This window comes from Cherax quadricarinatus, chromosome 76, assembly GCF_038502225.1.
Source record: "Cherax quadricarinatus isolate ZL_2023a chromosome 76, ASM3850222v1, whole genome shotgun sequence".
Classification (NCBI taxonomy): domain Eukaryota; kingdom Metazoa; phylum Arthropoda; class Malacostraca; order Decapoda; family Parastacidae; genus Cherax; species Cherax quadricarinatus.
In genome coordinates, this window is record NC_091367.1 from 7,669,091 (window position 1) to 7,684,932 (window position 15,842).

A 15,842-nucleotide genomic window follows, 5' to 3' on the forward strand; every position below is an offset into this window, starting at 1 on the left:
CCAGTCCATTATAAGGTCAGGTCTGATCTATAAGGTCAGGTCCGGTCTCTTACAGTCAGGTTGGGCCCTTTATAAGTTCAGGTCCAGTCCCTTATAAAGCCAGGTCTGGTCCTTCATAATATGATACTTTAGACAATTGATGATATTTTAGACAATTGTCGACATTTTTGACACGATCACAAACAACAAGCGGCACAATCTCGCACCACGAGTGATCGTACACATTTCAACATATTTTTCCGACCCCCTTGTTGCCAGACGCATAATTTTTGTTTTAATTTGTCTATTTGTGGTCAAATAATTATATAACATAAACCCAAACTTCCTCAAGTTAGCTTAACTTAAGTTAAAATAAGATTTGGCAAAAAAAAAAAAGATACAGCAGCAAGAAGTTAACGTTGAATAATAAGCTAAAAAATAAAAGTGACTTAGTGTGTCATGACACGTGTCCTGGAAGACACAGATAACACGTATCCGGACACGGGGTCGTGAGTTACTGTCTGACAATAACAGAGACCAAGAACCTGACTCGTGAGAGAGAGAACCTTGGCTGAGAGATAACTTCGACTGATGAACCACCGGAGGATCGAGCCTGCACCTCTTCCTGCGCCTAATAACCCACGAGGGTTTACAGCCTTATGAAATACAATTAAATTCTTATAGTTACAATAATGACATAATACACGCAAACAGGCACGCATAAGAGCATAACGGAGGAACACTGCAGCAAACCTACTGTCCCATACTTGGTAGGTCTTTCTCAAACCCAGACTCGCTAATGAATGCCTTTTCCTAACACATTTTCAATGCTACCCAAAAAGGACAAGGGGGAGACATGATTACGACATACAAAATCCTAAGAGGAATTTATAGGGCTGATAAGGAGAGATGTTTTAATTAACACCAGGATCAAGGGGACACAGGTGGAAGTTAAAAACACAGATGAGCCATAGGGATGTCAGGAAGTATTTCTTTAATCTTAGTGTGGTTGAAAAGCTGAATAAACTTGGATGTGGCAGTGGTGGAGGTAAACCTAATACACAGCTTCAAGAGTAGACATGATACAGCCCAAGAGGTCTATCAGTGATGTTGATCATAGCAGTCATGGAAGCGGGCCAGGAGATGAGCCTCCACACCCGCAGACACGAATCGGTGAGTACAAATCGGTAAAAGGACACACACGCACAAACACACACACACACACACACACAGATGAGTCATGGAGGTGCCAGGAAGTATTACTTCAGCCTGAGGATGGTCAGGAAGTGGAATGACCTGGCGGGAAAAACTAGTGGAGGCAGCTCCATACATAGTCTTAAAAACAGGTACGACAGAGCCCGAGGCTAACTGTCAAGTTAAGAGGTAAGGCCAGGAGCTGAGACTCGACCTCCTACAGCCACAAATAACACAGTACAAACAAGTCAGTATACCTCCTCACACCCCCATGAACCCCCTTACATCCCCCCTCACACCTCATAAATCCCTCACACCCATTTACCCACTCACATCCCAAACCAAAAACAAACACGAAAAAACGCGACCCCAAGTTGGGTGCAGTAATTTAAATTTGGAGAGAGGCTGATTGGGGGTGTGTTGGGGGGAGGGTGTGTTGGGGGAGGGTGTGTTGGGGGAGGGTGTGTTGCGGGAGGGTGTGTTGGGGAGAGGGTGTGTTGGGGAGAGGATGTGTTGGGGGAGGATGTGTTGGAGGAGGGTGTGCTGGGGGGAGGGTGTTTTGGGGGAGGGTGTTTTGGGGGAGGGTGTGTTGGGGTGGGTGTGTTGGGGGAAGGTGTGTTGGGGGGAGGGTGTGTGAGAGAAGGGTGTTAGTGGAGGTAGGAGATAGATATCACGTTAACGCAGGGTAGCCCCGAGCATCACCTTATATACCAGTTGCTTGTTGATGCCACCAGGGCTTCTTACAAGCCTCGGGGCGCTTGCCAGACCTACCCTGGGAGCACCTTACTGCTCTTCTGGTGGCGTGTGGGCGTCCTTATAGTTCACCGCCCTCGTGGATGGTGGCCCCAGCCTCGTACAAGACTCCTGGGAAACGAAGAAGAGATGAAAATGAAGAAAAGAGGAAGACGAGGAAGAGAGAAGAGGACGAGGATAATCAGGAAGAGAGTAAGTGTCCGAATTCGTTGTTTACCGTCTCTAATGAGATAATTACAGAACAAGATGTAACTGTACCACACAGTGGCATGATGACCAAAACCTGTAAACATCTGTGTCACAACACCTGTCCCGTTATCTCTCACGATGACCAAAAACTAAATATGTGTCACACATGTCCCGTTATCTCAAGATGACTTGAAGCTTCAAACATGTGTCACACAGCTGTCACATACATCTGTTACAGGTCATACACCACCTGGGAAATAGCAGGTGATCAGGTGTGATCCAACCTAACGAAGGGAAGTTCCAATTCCTTAGATCAAGAACCCTTCACTAAAGAGACGCACGGCTTTAGGGGTCTCAGAGGGTATGACTCAAGGAGCCTTCAGAGTGGTATGACTCAAGAAGCTTTCAGTGGTATGACTCAAGGAGCCTTCAGTATCCCGTAGCTCTGCTGCAGGCGCACTCAGCTAATACACTGAGGTCCTTGGTTCGATCCCCCTTACGGGTGGAATCATTAGGACGTGTTTCCTTAAGACACCTGCTATCCCTGTTCATCTATCAGTAAAACAGGTACCTAGGGATTAGTTGACTGGTGTGGGTCGCATCCTGGGGACAAAATTGACCAAATGTGGCCGAAACGTTCTGCATAACAAGGGACTTTCTATATAGTAATATGTCAGCTAGGTCTGTCAACATTGTGCATGTACCTGTAGAAATAAAGATTACTATTATTATTATTATTAAGCCTTCAGAGGGGTGGGCTCCAGGAGCCATAAAATTAATCAGTGCTCCATGGATTTACTATCAGTATTTTTATACGAGTGATTATTATCATGGGGGAGCGCTAAGCCCATAGGGATTATACAACGCCTGTGGGGGATGAAGGCATTCAGGCTCAGTTCAGGGAACTGGAGCACAGACCCAATTCCCTTGATCAAGAGCCCCTCACCAGCGTCAAAGAGCCTCGCTTAAGGGGCACGCGAGTGATGAATGTCCAAATTCGAGCGTTACGTTTATTTTTCGTTCACCTCGTCGCTAGACGTAGGGCGGCTGCTTATTTTATAACTTCTTTATCAACGGTTAGAGTAAGTTTTTACAGGTTTGCGTAGCCTAACCCAAACAAACCCAGTTTCACCCGTGCTAGCTATTAAAATACCTAGAATATGATTTAAAAACCTGGATTTTCACTGACGTTGAGTGCCACGTCAAAAACTGACATAGGAGAATGATGATAGGTTGACTAACTGCGTCTTTTCTGTACTCCCCAGGCTGTGTTGGGCGTGGTGACGAGCGTGGGCGCGTACAGCATGACGCCCAAACAATACCACATACAGACAGACACTGGTCCTGATCGCTACTTCAGGTGAGATCAAGAAATTTATATTTTTGTCATTATGAGAGAGAGAGAGAGAGAGAGAGAGAGAGAGAGAGAGAGAGAGAGAGAGAGAGAGAGAGAGAGAGAGAGAGAGAGAGAGAGATGTGATTAATACATTACGATAGAGTCCAGAATTTATTTTCCTTTCTGGTTAAATTGCACGTTATAGACAAAATGCAACTGTCTTTTCCAAATTCTAAATGTGGGGTATCTTTAAATATCAGTATTTATTTTATTTTATCATCATGTATCATAAAATTCACTATGAACACATTATAATAATCATAAGGAATCGCTAAAGGGTCATACAGCGCTGCCCTTAAACACTGACAACCACTATCACACCGCCATTGCACATGACTAACTCATCTGAAAGAGGTCATGTGACATCATGATAATGACTTATTTAAAAAGAGATATTATATAATGCATTTTCACCTCAATGTCAAATTGTGAAGGCATATGTGTATGTATGCATGCATCCATCATGACTCACGAAATCATGAGTACTGGCCTGGAGTTTTACGTCTCACTTGCCATGAGTTCGATCCCACCCATACCGTGGTTTGTATGTATGAATGTATGCATGCATGTATGTATACCTGTATCTGACTTTGTCTACACCTGGCTTAGGTCAAGAGTCTGCTGTGGTTTAAAATTTGCTACTTTCGCACTTGTTTACCCTGTTATAACTCAGCAGTAAAGAACTAACTCGACTAATCACTATATATAGTAAATTTGTCTGGATTATTGTATTAAAAACAAGTGCTAAATAAATATGGATCATGCAGCAAAGTTTGTCTCGGGTGATCTCGTGTTATCAGTGTCACAAGTAATCAATCGAGGCCACAATGAATTCTTTAAGACCCTATTGAGGTGCCACTGGGTGGGTCATCACATGATTAGAATCCGTGTCAGGTTGTCTTAAAAAATAAACAACTCCAACACATTTTTGGTCTGTTGACTAAAATTTAGCAGTGCGTTTTTTCCTTGTAATTAACGGACGGAGAAATGAGCCTCCACTACTAAAGTAAAATAAAAGAGGGTCTTCATTTGAGCTCGAAATATACAGTACTCACTTTAAATGCAGACGTGTCACCATGCGGGTTCGTGTGCTCCATGTACGTACTTATATGTGGAGGGAAGAATGTATAATGTACAACACTGTGTGGGAAGACGTGGCTCGACCCCTTAAGTGGTGTACTACGCTCCTTACATACACCAACACCATGAGTACCTGCAAGGTCACACCTAAGGGTCACTGTCAGGCACCCAGCAGTAGTGTCACCACTTGGCACCCAACAGTGGAGTGCCAGGTACAGTGCAAGGTGAAGTGCCAGAGAGAGAAAGAGAGAGAGAGAGAGAGAGAGAGAGAGAGAGAGAGAGAGAGAGAGAGAGAGAGAGAGAGAGAGAGAGAGAGAGAGAGAGAGAGAGAGAGAGAACAACGACAGGAACGTTTCATTGACAAGCACTTTTTGTTTTGTTTTATGGAGACATGTTCCCCACGCGTCCGGACCATATCCCTCCTACCAATTTTCCACATTAAATATCTTCTGTCTCCAATCCCTCTCCTCCAATACTTCATACGCCGTCACACTAAATACTTCCTCTCTCTTACTTCTAATACCTCCTCTTACACATCTTTTACTAATGTTTTAGCACCACCTCTTAACATATTCTACACCTCTCCTCGAAAACCTCTCCGCCTTCTACTTAAATACCCCAGACTTCTCTTCCGGAGCCTCGTCACCCCACAGCTCGTCAATCTGCCCCACCCTAACACTGTACAAACCACAGCAATATTCATATCTACATCAGGGGACACCATCCCCAGCAACACACAATGGTGGTTGCTTCTTGGTGTGACACCACCATTGTTCCAATGGCACCACACTCACACCTGCGTCTGTAGACATCACCTACAGCAGCAGACACCAGTGGTTGCTTTTTTTATGTGACATCACCAGTGTCAACGGTATAACAACGGTCCTCATTTTGCTAAGTTAATATCCTCAAGAGATACCCAACATCAATTTGTTCACACTTCCCTCAAACCTGCATATGCGTTTTCTTTATTTTACATCGAATTATAAAACGTAAATTTATTTACATATAAGCAAATTACAAAAAACTGCCGTGATACGTCTATCAACAAAGTGGCTGAACGCAGCCAGGAAACGGTCAAATCTGTATGATTACCACTCGTGGGTCAAGAATGGCTTGTACCCCGAGTTCCGTCACGTGATTTTCTTTGGGGGGTGCAACAATAACAAGCAGCCACACCCACGGTCCTATGCACTGATAATATTCTACCTAACACCAAGGTTACAATTCCAGAGCATCTCCACCCTTCCTCAAGGGTGACGGGGAGGGGCGCGTAGATGGATGGAGTAGGGGTGACGGAGGGGTGGGGAGAGAAGCGCCCACGCCCTGAAGAGTGCGCGCCAACGCCTATCGCCAGGGGAGATGTTTAGAAGTTGCATTCTAGGTGGAGTCCAACCAGATTCTCCCTGTTAGGAGAATCTAACTACCATGTCTAACTTCTCCATCCCTACCCCCATCTAGCTCTACCCCCCTTCTAACCAAATTATAATATTCATGAAAAACACTAACCCCGCAGGGGTCATGCAACGCCTGGGGAATGGGAGATTATCACATCTGATGGAAGCAAGGGGCCCTTCACAAACATCAAGGCACCTTCCTTGAAGGGGCCACAATGTCTTTTCACCCGTGTAGTAATTTAAGATGTTAGGCTGAAACCCAACCCTCCACGAGTGAGGCTCTGGACTGGAATGACCAGCACATGACTGACGGTTCCGCAATATTTATAATGAGCCACTTAATGAGCGCAGTTACTTGGTTAATTTCCTCCTCTTCTCTGCTTCAGCTGCTTCGATTACTAGAGGTTATTAGCACCCGACTCTTGAGTAAATTAGATACTATCACTCAAGAACCGACTACCGTCCACAAGTTCAGTACAAGGCTGCACAATAAACCTATCAGTCATACTGTAATCCCTTAAATGGGTAATAAAGTGACTCTCGGTGTATGTAGATTGACAGAAATACGCTGATCGGTGTATACAAACTTTCCAATTTATAACTATTGGCGCAGCGCCTCAGACGCTTCTTCCAGACAAGTTTCTAAACACTTAAATCACCACTGCGTAAACTGATGCATGGAGTCAGTCAACTTTCAATACGATTATCCGCCAACCTATTTTGTCATCATTTAGAGTATTGCTGGATACATAACAATATAATCAATTTAAGCGTTAAAGCCGAACGGGTCATATAGTGCTGCATTATTGGACACAAAAGTGCACTGCCGAAAGCAATGAAAAAGACTGGTGCAGAGTAAGCTTTTACTGTGACAATTTTTCGTTCTATGTAGATCTTAGTCGGCATCGAGTCACCACCTTCAACCCCACTGAAGGGCGAGGCCGCATATCGTATATTGTTCTCGTTTGCATAAAAGTTTGATTTGTATTTATTATAGTACTACATGTTAACAATATGTCTGGTTAAATCTCAGTACTTACATACATCTTGAATTGGTGTGTTTGGTGCTCATAGATTCCCTTCTTGTAACAATCAATCAGAAGAGGACTCGTATACGTCGTATTTTATTATGCCTAACCTACCATTCTGCCAAACACTGCATTCACTGGTTCAGTAAGGCGAAAATCAATTTTAATATCACAATATTCTAGCACTTAATTCATATGAAATTATATTAAATAACATTAGGCTAACCTTGATATAACTATGGCCATGTTATAACTCCTTAATTTCAGCAAGGTTGGGTCAGGCTGCTAAGTTTTTGGTGCAAAACTAAAATCTGCATTCCATGGCTTAAATGTTGGCTTATCAACGCCTACATATGTATGATATAAATATTTAGTAGTGCGTACTACGGTAATTATATTAACGAGGAAGAGCTAAACCCGTAGGGGAGTATGCAGCTCCAGGGAGTGTATGGTAATCAGATTTGATCAAAGGGGAGAAATGGCTCCAATTTGCTGAATCAAGAGCCCTCCACAAACATCAAGGCCCCCCTCCCCCACTGCAGGTTCACCGCGGTAATATTAGCAAAATAATTCTACGTGTACTTAGAAGAGGATGAACCACCACTTTGCAGGTGGTCCGCCCCGGGGAGGGATGACAAGCCTACCTCATATTCAGATTCACTCCAGCAGAATGCAAAAATGGTGATCCCAAGCTAAAAAAAAAAAAATCTTGCATATCATTATACGAGTGGTCAAGCCACCCAGGGAAGAACACTGCAAGAAACCAGTCTTGAAAAGGACCTTGAAGGGGTCAAGGTCTGTTGCTCAGGCAGCATTTTGAAGAGTCAAACCAGCACTGCCGCTAACCACACGCTGAGGTAAACTGCCTGTTAAGTGACAGAAATCTGTGGCACGACACCGTGCTGATCGATAAACAATTATTAAGAACGGAGTGTAAAATAAACGAAGAAGTTGCAGTGTCATCACCATGAACCCGCAATTAGTTTCAGCAGATATAATGATTACTATTCTACCTAGGTGTATTCCTCACACTTCAAATTCAAGTACACAGTGTTTGCAGGTTTAATGTGTTAACATAATGGCAGCCACAGTAGGCCATATTATTTTTGTGGTTTCTTTATTGCTATTCTTCAACTTTCAAAACATCCCCACTTCCTTTTCTCTCCTCCCCGAACTAAGTTACGGTGCACCTAGAGAATATTTTACTGTCAAACCACATGGCTGTTGAGTCATAAGGATATCAAGTTCCCCTGTGGCAAGCACTAAGCCCAAGAATTTCCTATACCAGGTGTGGCAAGAGAACACAAGTGCATCTCTTGCTTGCACCATCATATTTATGAATAAGTTTTTTTTTATATTATATCCATGGGAAGTACTTAAACTCACATGGATCGTCTAGCTCCTTGGAATTAGGAGGTAATCAGGTTTGATCCAAAGGGGAGGTAGCTCAAATTCCGTCGATCGATAGTATTTCATCGACATCAATGACCCTTGAAGAGTTACTCTTGATGAAGTTAATGAGCCGACACATATTACAGATTTACTACTCATACAGGCATAAGCCCTGGGGGGTTAGTATTTAAAAAAACTATAAATCTCCACCTTCTGTGTTAAGTTTGACCACACATGGTGAACACACACACACACACACACAGTAGTCAGCAAGTGGAATAGTTTGGGAAGCGATGTAGTGGAGGCAGGATCCATACATAGCTTTAAGCAGAGGTATCTACCTGGAGGGCATTCCGGGGATCAACGTCCCCGCGGCCCGGTCCACGACCAGGCCTCCCGGTGGATCAGGGCCTGATCAACGAGGCTGTTACTGCTGGCCGCACGTAATCCAACGTACGAACCACAGCCCGGCTGATCCGGCACCGTCTTTAGGTATCTGTCCAGCTCCCTCTTGAAGACAACCAGGGGTCTTCCCGTAATGCCCCTTATTGCTGGTGGGAGGCTGTTGAACAGTCTTGGGCCCCGGACACTTATTGTGTTTTTTCTTAAATCTTAAATCTTCATCAAAGTACAAAACAAATTCTGGCCACAAAATAGAGCGAAACACCAACGTCAAAGACCTGGGAATGATCATGTCGGAGGATCTCACCTTCAAGGACCATAACTTTGTATCAATCGCATCTGCTAGAAAAATGACAGGATGAATAATGAGAACCTTCAAAACAAGGGATGCCAAGCCCATGATGACACTCTTCAGGTCACTTGTTCTATCTAGGCTGGAATATTGCTGCACACTAACAGCACCTTTCAAGGCAGGTGAAATTGCTGACCTAGAAAATGTACAGAGAACCTTCACGGCGCGCATAACGGAGATAAAACACCTCAATTACTGGGAGCGCTTGAGGTTCCTGAACCTGTATTCCCTGGAACGCAGGCGGGAGAGATACATGATTATATACACCTGGAAAATCCTAGAGGGACTAGTACCGAACTTGCACACGAAAATCACTCACTACGAAAGCAAAAGACTTGGCAGACGATGCAACATCCCCCCAATGAAAAGCAGGGATGTCACTAGCACGTTAAGAGACCATACAATAAGTGTCAGGGGCCCGAGACTGTTCAACTGCCTCCCAGCATACATAAGGGGAATTACCAACAGACCCCTGGCAGTCTTCAAGCTGGCACTGGACAAGCACCTAAAGTCGGTTCCTGATCAGCCGGGCTGTGGCTCGTACGTTGGTTTGCGTGCAGCCAGCAGTAACAGCCTGGTTGATCAGGCTCTGATCCACCAGGAGGCCTGGTCACAGACCGGGCCGCGGAGGCGTTGACCCCCGGAACTCCCTCCAGGTAAACTCCAGTGACGCCCCTACTTTTCACTGGGGGTATGTTGCATCGCCTGCCAAGTCTTCTGCTTTCGTATGGAGTGATTGCTGTGTGCATATTAGGGACCAGTCCCTCCAGAATCTTCCAGGTGTAGATTATGATATCTCTCTCTCGCCTGCGCTCCAGTGAGTACAAGTCAAGTGCTTCCAGGCGCTCCCAGTAGTTAAGGTGTTTGATGGAACTTATACGTGCAGTAAAGGTTCTCTGTACATTCTCCAGCTCGGCATTTTCACCTGCCTTGAATGGGGATGTTAATGTACAGCAGTATTCCAGCCTAGAAAGAATAAGTGATTTAAAAAGGATCATCACTGGCTTAGCATCTCTTGTCCCCATCCTCTCTACTGTGTGATTGGAGTTTGTAGTATACTCAGTTCTAGTTATTATTTCCTCCAGTTTTCCATAACGGAGTAGTTGGAATTTGTCTTCATTGAACATCATATTGTTCTCTGTTGCCCATTGGAAAACTTGGTTTATATCTTCTTGGAGGTTAACAGTGTCCTCAGTGGATGACACTCTTATGCAGATCCTAGTATCGTCTGCAAAAGATGATACAGCGCTGTGGTTTACATCTCTATGTCTGATATGAGAATAAGGAACAGGATAGGTGCGAGTACTGTGCCTTGTGGGACAGAGCTCTTCACTATATGAGGTATGATAAAGCTCACGGTTCAGAGAAAGTGACCTAGTAGCGATCAGTGAAGAGGCGGGGCCAGGAGCTCGGACTCGACCCCTGCAACCTCAACTAGGTGAGTACACACACACACACATATATATATGTAGAATATGTCGTGCCAAATACGTAAAACTTGCGATTCTGGCTTAAACAGCAACGCACTTCTTGCCGAATAGGGCAAGTAAAAATCTGTGTATGCAATAATTTCGCAATTATTATTCTGAACCTAAGGAAAAAAAATATATTTCATCGTACTCGTTTATTATTAAATTATTATGAACTTATATAAAATATATTTAGTTGGATTAGGCTAGATTAAATTGCGCTTCTTATAATAAGGTTCGGTAAGTTTCCTAAGGTACTTTGGGTACAAAAATCATTATTTTTTTATATTAACATAAATTAAAAAATATATCTTTAAATGTATGAGAAAATTTTAGAAAACTTAAATTTTAAACGAGTTCTTGCTAACTGACCAGTTTTACTTATTCGAAACATATATATAACATTGTCCCTTAAGTGCAGAGTATTACTCAATTTCAATATTATTTAAGTTATCTAAGCCCAAGCTGTTGCTGAGAGATTATCTTACAGGTGGTACAGTAGCTTCGTGTTGTTCGGTAATATTTTCTATGAAGGTAACATTTTATTTTTAACGAGAACAAGTATTTACATTCAAAGTACTTTTTAAAAATATAAAAAAATATGCAACATGCACGCACGCACGTACATACTGGCACACCAATACAGAGTGTAACTCCTCTTCCTCCCAACCTCACATTACTAAATGTCAGTGGCATGAACAAACATAATTTTTTTAAAGTTGTTTCGATACAAGAGAAAGTGACCAAATTTTAAATTAATTCCCCAAATGCACAAATTTCTCTATTCTTTCAGAGTGGTTGTTTTGCATATACTATATACATGTATATATATATATATATATATATATATTTTTTTTTTTATTATCACACCGGCCGATTCCCACCAAGGCAGGGTGGCCCGAAAAAGAAAAACTTTCACCATCATTCACTCCATCACTGTCTTGCCAGAAGGGTGCTTTACACTACAGTTTTTAAACTGCAACATTAACACCCCTCCTTCAGAGTGCAGGCACTGTACTTCCCATCTCCAGGACTCAAGTCCGGCCTGCCGGTTTCCCTGAATCCCTTCATAAATGTTACTTTGCTCACACTCCAACAGCACGTCAAGTATTAAAAACCATTTGTCTCCATTCACTCCTATCAAACACGCTCACGCATGCCTGCTGGAAGTCCAAGCCCCTCGTACACAAAACCTCCTTTACCCCCTCCCTCCAACCCTTCCTAGGCCGACCCCTACCCCGCCTTCCTTCCACTACAGACTGATACACTCTTGAAGTCATTCTGTTTCGCTCCATTCTCTCTACATGTCCGAACCACCTCAACAACCCTTCCTCAGCCCTCTGGACAACAGTTTTGGTAATCCCGCACCTCCTCCTAACTTCCAAACTATGAATTCTCTGCATTATATTCACACCACACATTGCCCTCAGACATGACATCTCCACTGCCTCCAGCCTTCTCCTCGCTGCAACATTCATCACCCACGCTTCACACCCATATAAGAGCGTTGGTAAAACTATACTCTCATACATTCCCCTCTTTGCCTCCAAGGACAAAGTTCTTTGTGCCGAATATGTAAAACTGGTCAATTAGCAAGAGCTCATTTAAAATTAAGTCGTTTCTAAAATTTTCTCTTATACGCTTAAAGATATATTTTTTTCATTGATGCTAATGTAAAAAAAATTAATTTTGCTCCAAAAGAATCTTAGAAAACTTACCTAACCTTATTATAAAAAGAACAATTTATTTCAGCCTAACCGAGCTAAATATATTTTAGATTTGTTTACAATAATTTAATACTAAACAAACACAGTGAAATATATTTTTTTCGTTAGGTTCAGAATGATTTTGGCGAAATTATTGCATACACAAATTTTCACTTGTCCTATATGGCAAGATTAGCGTTGCTATTAAGCCAAGATCGCAAGTTCTGCCTATTCGGCACATTATATATATATATATATATATATATATATATATATATATATATATATATATATATATATATATATATATATATATATATATATATATATATATATATATATATATATATATATATATATATATATATATATATATATATATAACATTTGTTATCAATTGGTTACAGGTTTTCTCTTTAAAGATGCCATTTTTAATGGGTATGAGATCACTACGCCTAATGTGCATTTAGACTAGTCGGATCTGGTTACAAGAATGTGCTCAGGCATTTCATTTACAATGAATTGTGAAGATTCGTACATACTTTGTAGTCAATTGTTCATGTGATTTAACAGTATATCTAACACCCTTATTCTTCTACAGGTACCAGACGTACAACGGACAATACAGGAAGGAGAAACGTCTTGATGACGGTACAGTCATTGGGACATACGGCTGGGTGGACGCAAATGGGCTCCTGCGTCTCTACGATTATATAGCCGACACAAAGGGCTACCGTGTCGTTCGCCAGAAAACCATGAGAGTGCCTAAGATTACCGAACCACCCCCAGTAACCTTAGTAACAGCAGCCCCAAGTATCTTGCGTCCAACAGAACCGAGTATATCACAGTTGATTGATGCGACGAAGCGACCTGTGATACCAGCACCTACAGAAATCCATTCAAAACGCATCCCTTCACCTGGTGTTCCGGGCTCGGAGCCTACTAGTAGAGGTCCAACTGCAAGTGCTCCACTCTTAGAATCCACTAAGAAAGATCCCAGTGCCGATGTTCCAGGCTCGGAACCTACTTGGAGAGATCCTACTGCCAATGTTCCAAGCTATGAGTCCACTAGGATAGATCCTTCTTCTATTGGTTCTCAAGGGACTCGCATCCTCCCTGGCAGACAACCTTACGTGACATCCAATACAAGAACACGGACAAGGGGCAGTACAAAGTGGGGAGGGCGGCAATCAGCCTCGCACGCTCCTAGTCCACAACTGCGACCATTCCAGCGTACAAAACCAAAACAAGGTACATTGTAATTATTATATTTATGAGGAAGCGTTAAACCTGCGGGGATCGTACAATACTTGGTTGACGGTAGGTAATAAGGTTTGAGTCCAAAAGGGTAGTTCGAATTCCATGGATCAAGCGCCCTTTCCAGCGTCAAGACCCACCTCACTTGATGGGAAAACAGGGTATAACATGTATTTACTTGTCAATGTATCATCTTAAAGGTGCCTTGATGCAGTTTGGAGCTCTTCATCCAAGAAACTGAATATATACTTCCCTTCCTTGGATCGAACCTGAATGCTTGCCTTTCTCCAGACGCGGTATGACTCCTATGGGTTTAGTGCTTCCTTTCTTAAAATAGATTAAAAAATGTCAATGTAATGCAGTAGGCATATGGCCCATGTTAGGCAGGTCTAACTCAACCCATTCAAATACCCATCCAACCTATATTTAAAGCTGCCTAAAGTTTTCGCCACCAGTGACATTAATATTATAATCAAGGGTGAGCACTAAACCCGTAGGATTATGCAGCGCCAATGCATACGAGTTGGTTCCACTCATTACAACTATTGCTAAACCAGTAATTTTCAAGCATTATCCTCTCTAAATCAAAATTTGTCCAACCTGAATTCATTGAGAGGCCTGTCCTGGTTAGATACATTCAGGACGTTATTTATACCCCCTACTTATTTTTGTTTTCCATCTGTACACTTTAATCATAACCCCTTGACTAAGTTTTTACAGGAGCCCGAATTCACTGCCTTCTGCATGTGATCATATGAGCGGTTTCTGATGCATAGGAATAATTTCATAATCTTTCCTGTATATTTTCCTGGGCATTTATGTCTATTCCGAAATATGGAGAACAGAAATGAGGCCTTGCCAAGCATATTATTTAAAGTGGAAGTGCAACCCAAGGACTTCGATTATTTATACTTTTTGATATGAAGTCAAGAATCCTATTAATTTTATTACCAACAGTTGGCTTTAAATCTTTGCTACCAAGACCTCCTAAATCTCCTCGTTCGGTTTGACTAAGCTCTACATTATTTAATTTGCAAGTACCAGTTTTCTTCTTGTCACAGGATAAGAATCTTACACGTGTCCGCATTGAATCTCATGTTACTTCTCCGACCACACTAACCTATCTTAGTCATCCTGAGGCTTGCTAAGTCCTCAAACTAACCCAGCCACCATAAGGAAAGCAGTATAATACTGAAGTGGATATTCAACTTGCTACTGTGCTAATAATAAAAATAAATAAATAAATAAATATATATATATATATATATATATATATATATATATATATATATATATATATATATATATATATATATATATATATATATATATATATATATATATATATATATATATATATATATATATATATATATATATATATATATATATATATATATATATATATGTCGTGCCGAATATGTAAAACTGGTCAATTAGCAAGAACTCATTTAAAATTAAGTCCTTTCTGAAATTTTCTCTTATACGTTTAAAGATATATTTTTTTCATTAATGTTAATAAAAAAAATTTAATTTTGCATCAAAAGAATCTTAGAAAACTTACCTAACCTTATTGTAACAAGAACAATTTATTTTAGCCTAACCCAACTAAATATATTTTAAATACGTTTACAATAATTTAGTACTAAACAAACACAATCAAATATATTTTTTCTCGTTAGGTTCAGAATGATTTTGGCGAAATTATTGCATACACAAATTTTCACTTGTCCTTTACTGCACGTATAAGTTCTGTCAAGCACCTTAACTACTGGGAACGCTTGGAAGCACTTGACTTGTACTCGTTGGAACGCAGGAGGGAGAGATATATCATAATCTACACTTGGAAAATCTTGGAAGGAATGGTCCCAAATCTGCACACAGAAATCACTCCCTACGAAAGTAAAAGACTGGGCAGGCGATACAAAATGCCCCCAATAAAAAGTAGGGGCGCCATTGGTACACTAAGAGAAAACACCATAAGTGTCCGGGGCCCAAAACTGTTCAACAGCCTCCCATCAAGCATTAGGGGAATTGCCAATAAACCCCTGGCTGCCTTCAAGAGAGAGCTGGACAGATACCTAAAGTCAGTGCCGGATCAGCCGGGCTGTGGCTCGTACGTTGGACTGCGTGCGGCCAGCAGTAACAGCCTAGTTGATCAGGCCCTGATCCATCGGGAGGCCTGGTCATGGACCGGGCCGCGGGGGCGTTGATCCCTGGAATAACCTCCAGATAACCAGGTATGGCA

The 15,842-nt window shown here is 42.0% G+C and overlaps 1 protein-coding gene across 5 annotated transcripts in view; it reads left to right on the forward strand.

Annotated features, from left to right (window-relative positions):
* Window positions 1–15,842, forward strand: part of LOC128703556 (uncharacterized) — a 275,977-nt gene that overhangs the window by 245,621 nt on the left and 14,514 nt on the right. For all 5 annotated transcript variants that reach the window (XM_070101233.1, XM_070101237.1, XM_070101235.1 and 2 more), the window contains 2 exons: window positions 3,381–3,475; window positions 12,939–13,588. In XM_070101233.1, the coding sequence (XP_069957334.1) occupies window positions 3,381–3,475; window positions 12,939–13,588 (745 nt within the window). The remainder of the gene's footprint in view (window positions 1–3,380; window positions 3,476–12,938; window positions 13,589–15,842) is intronic.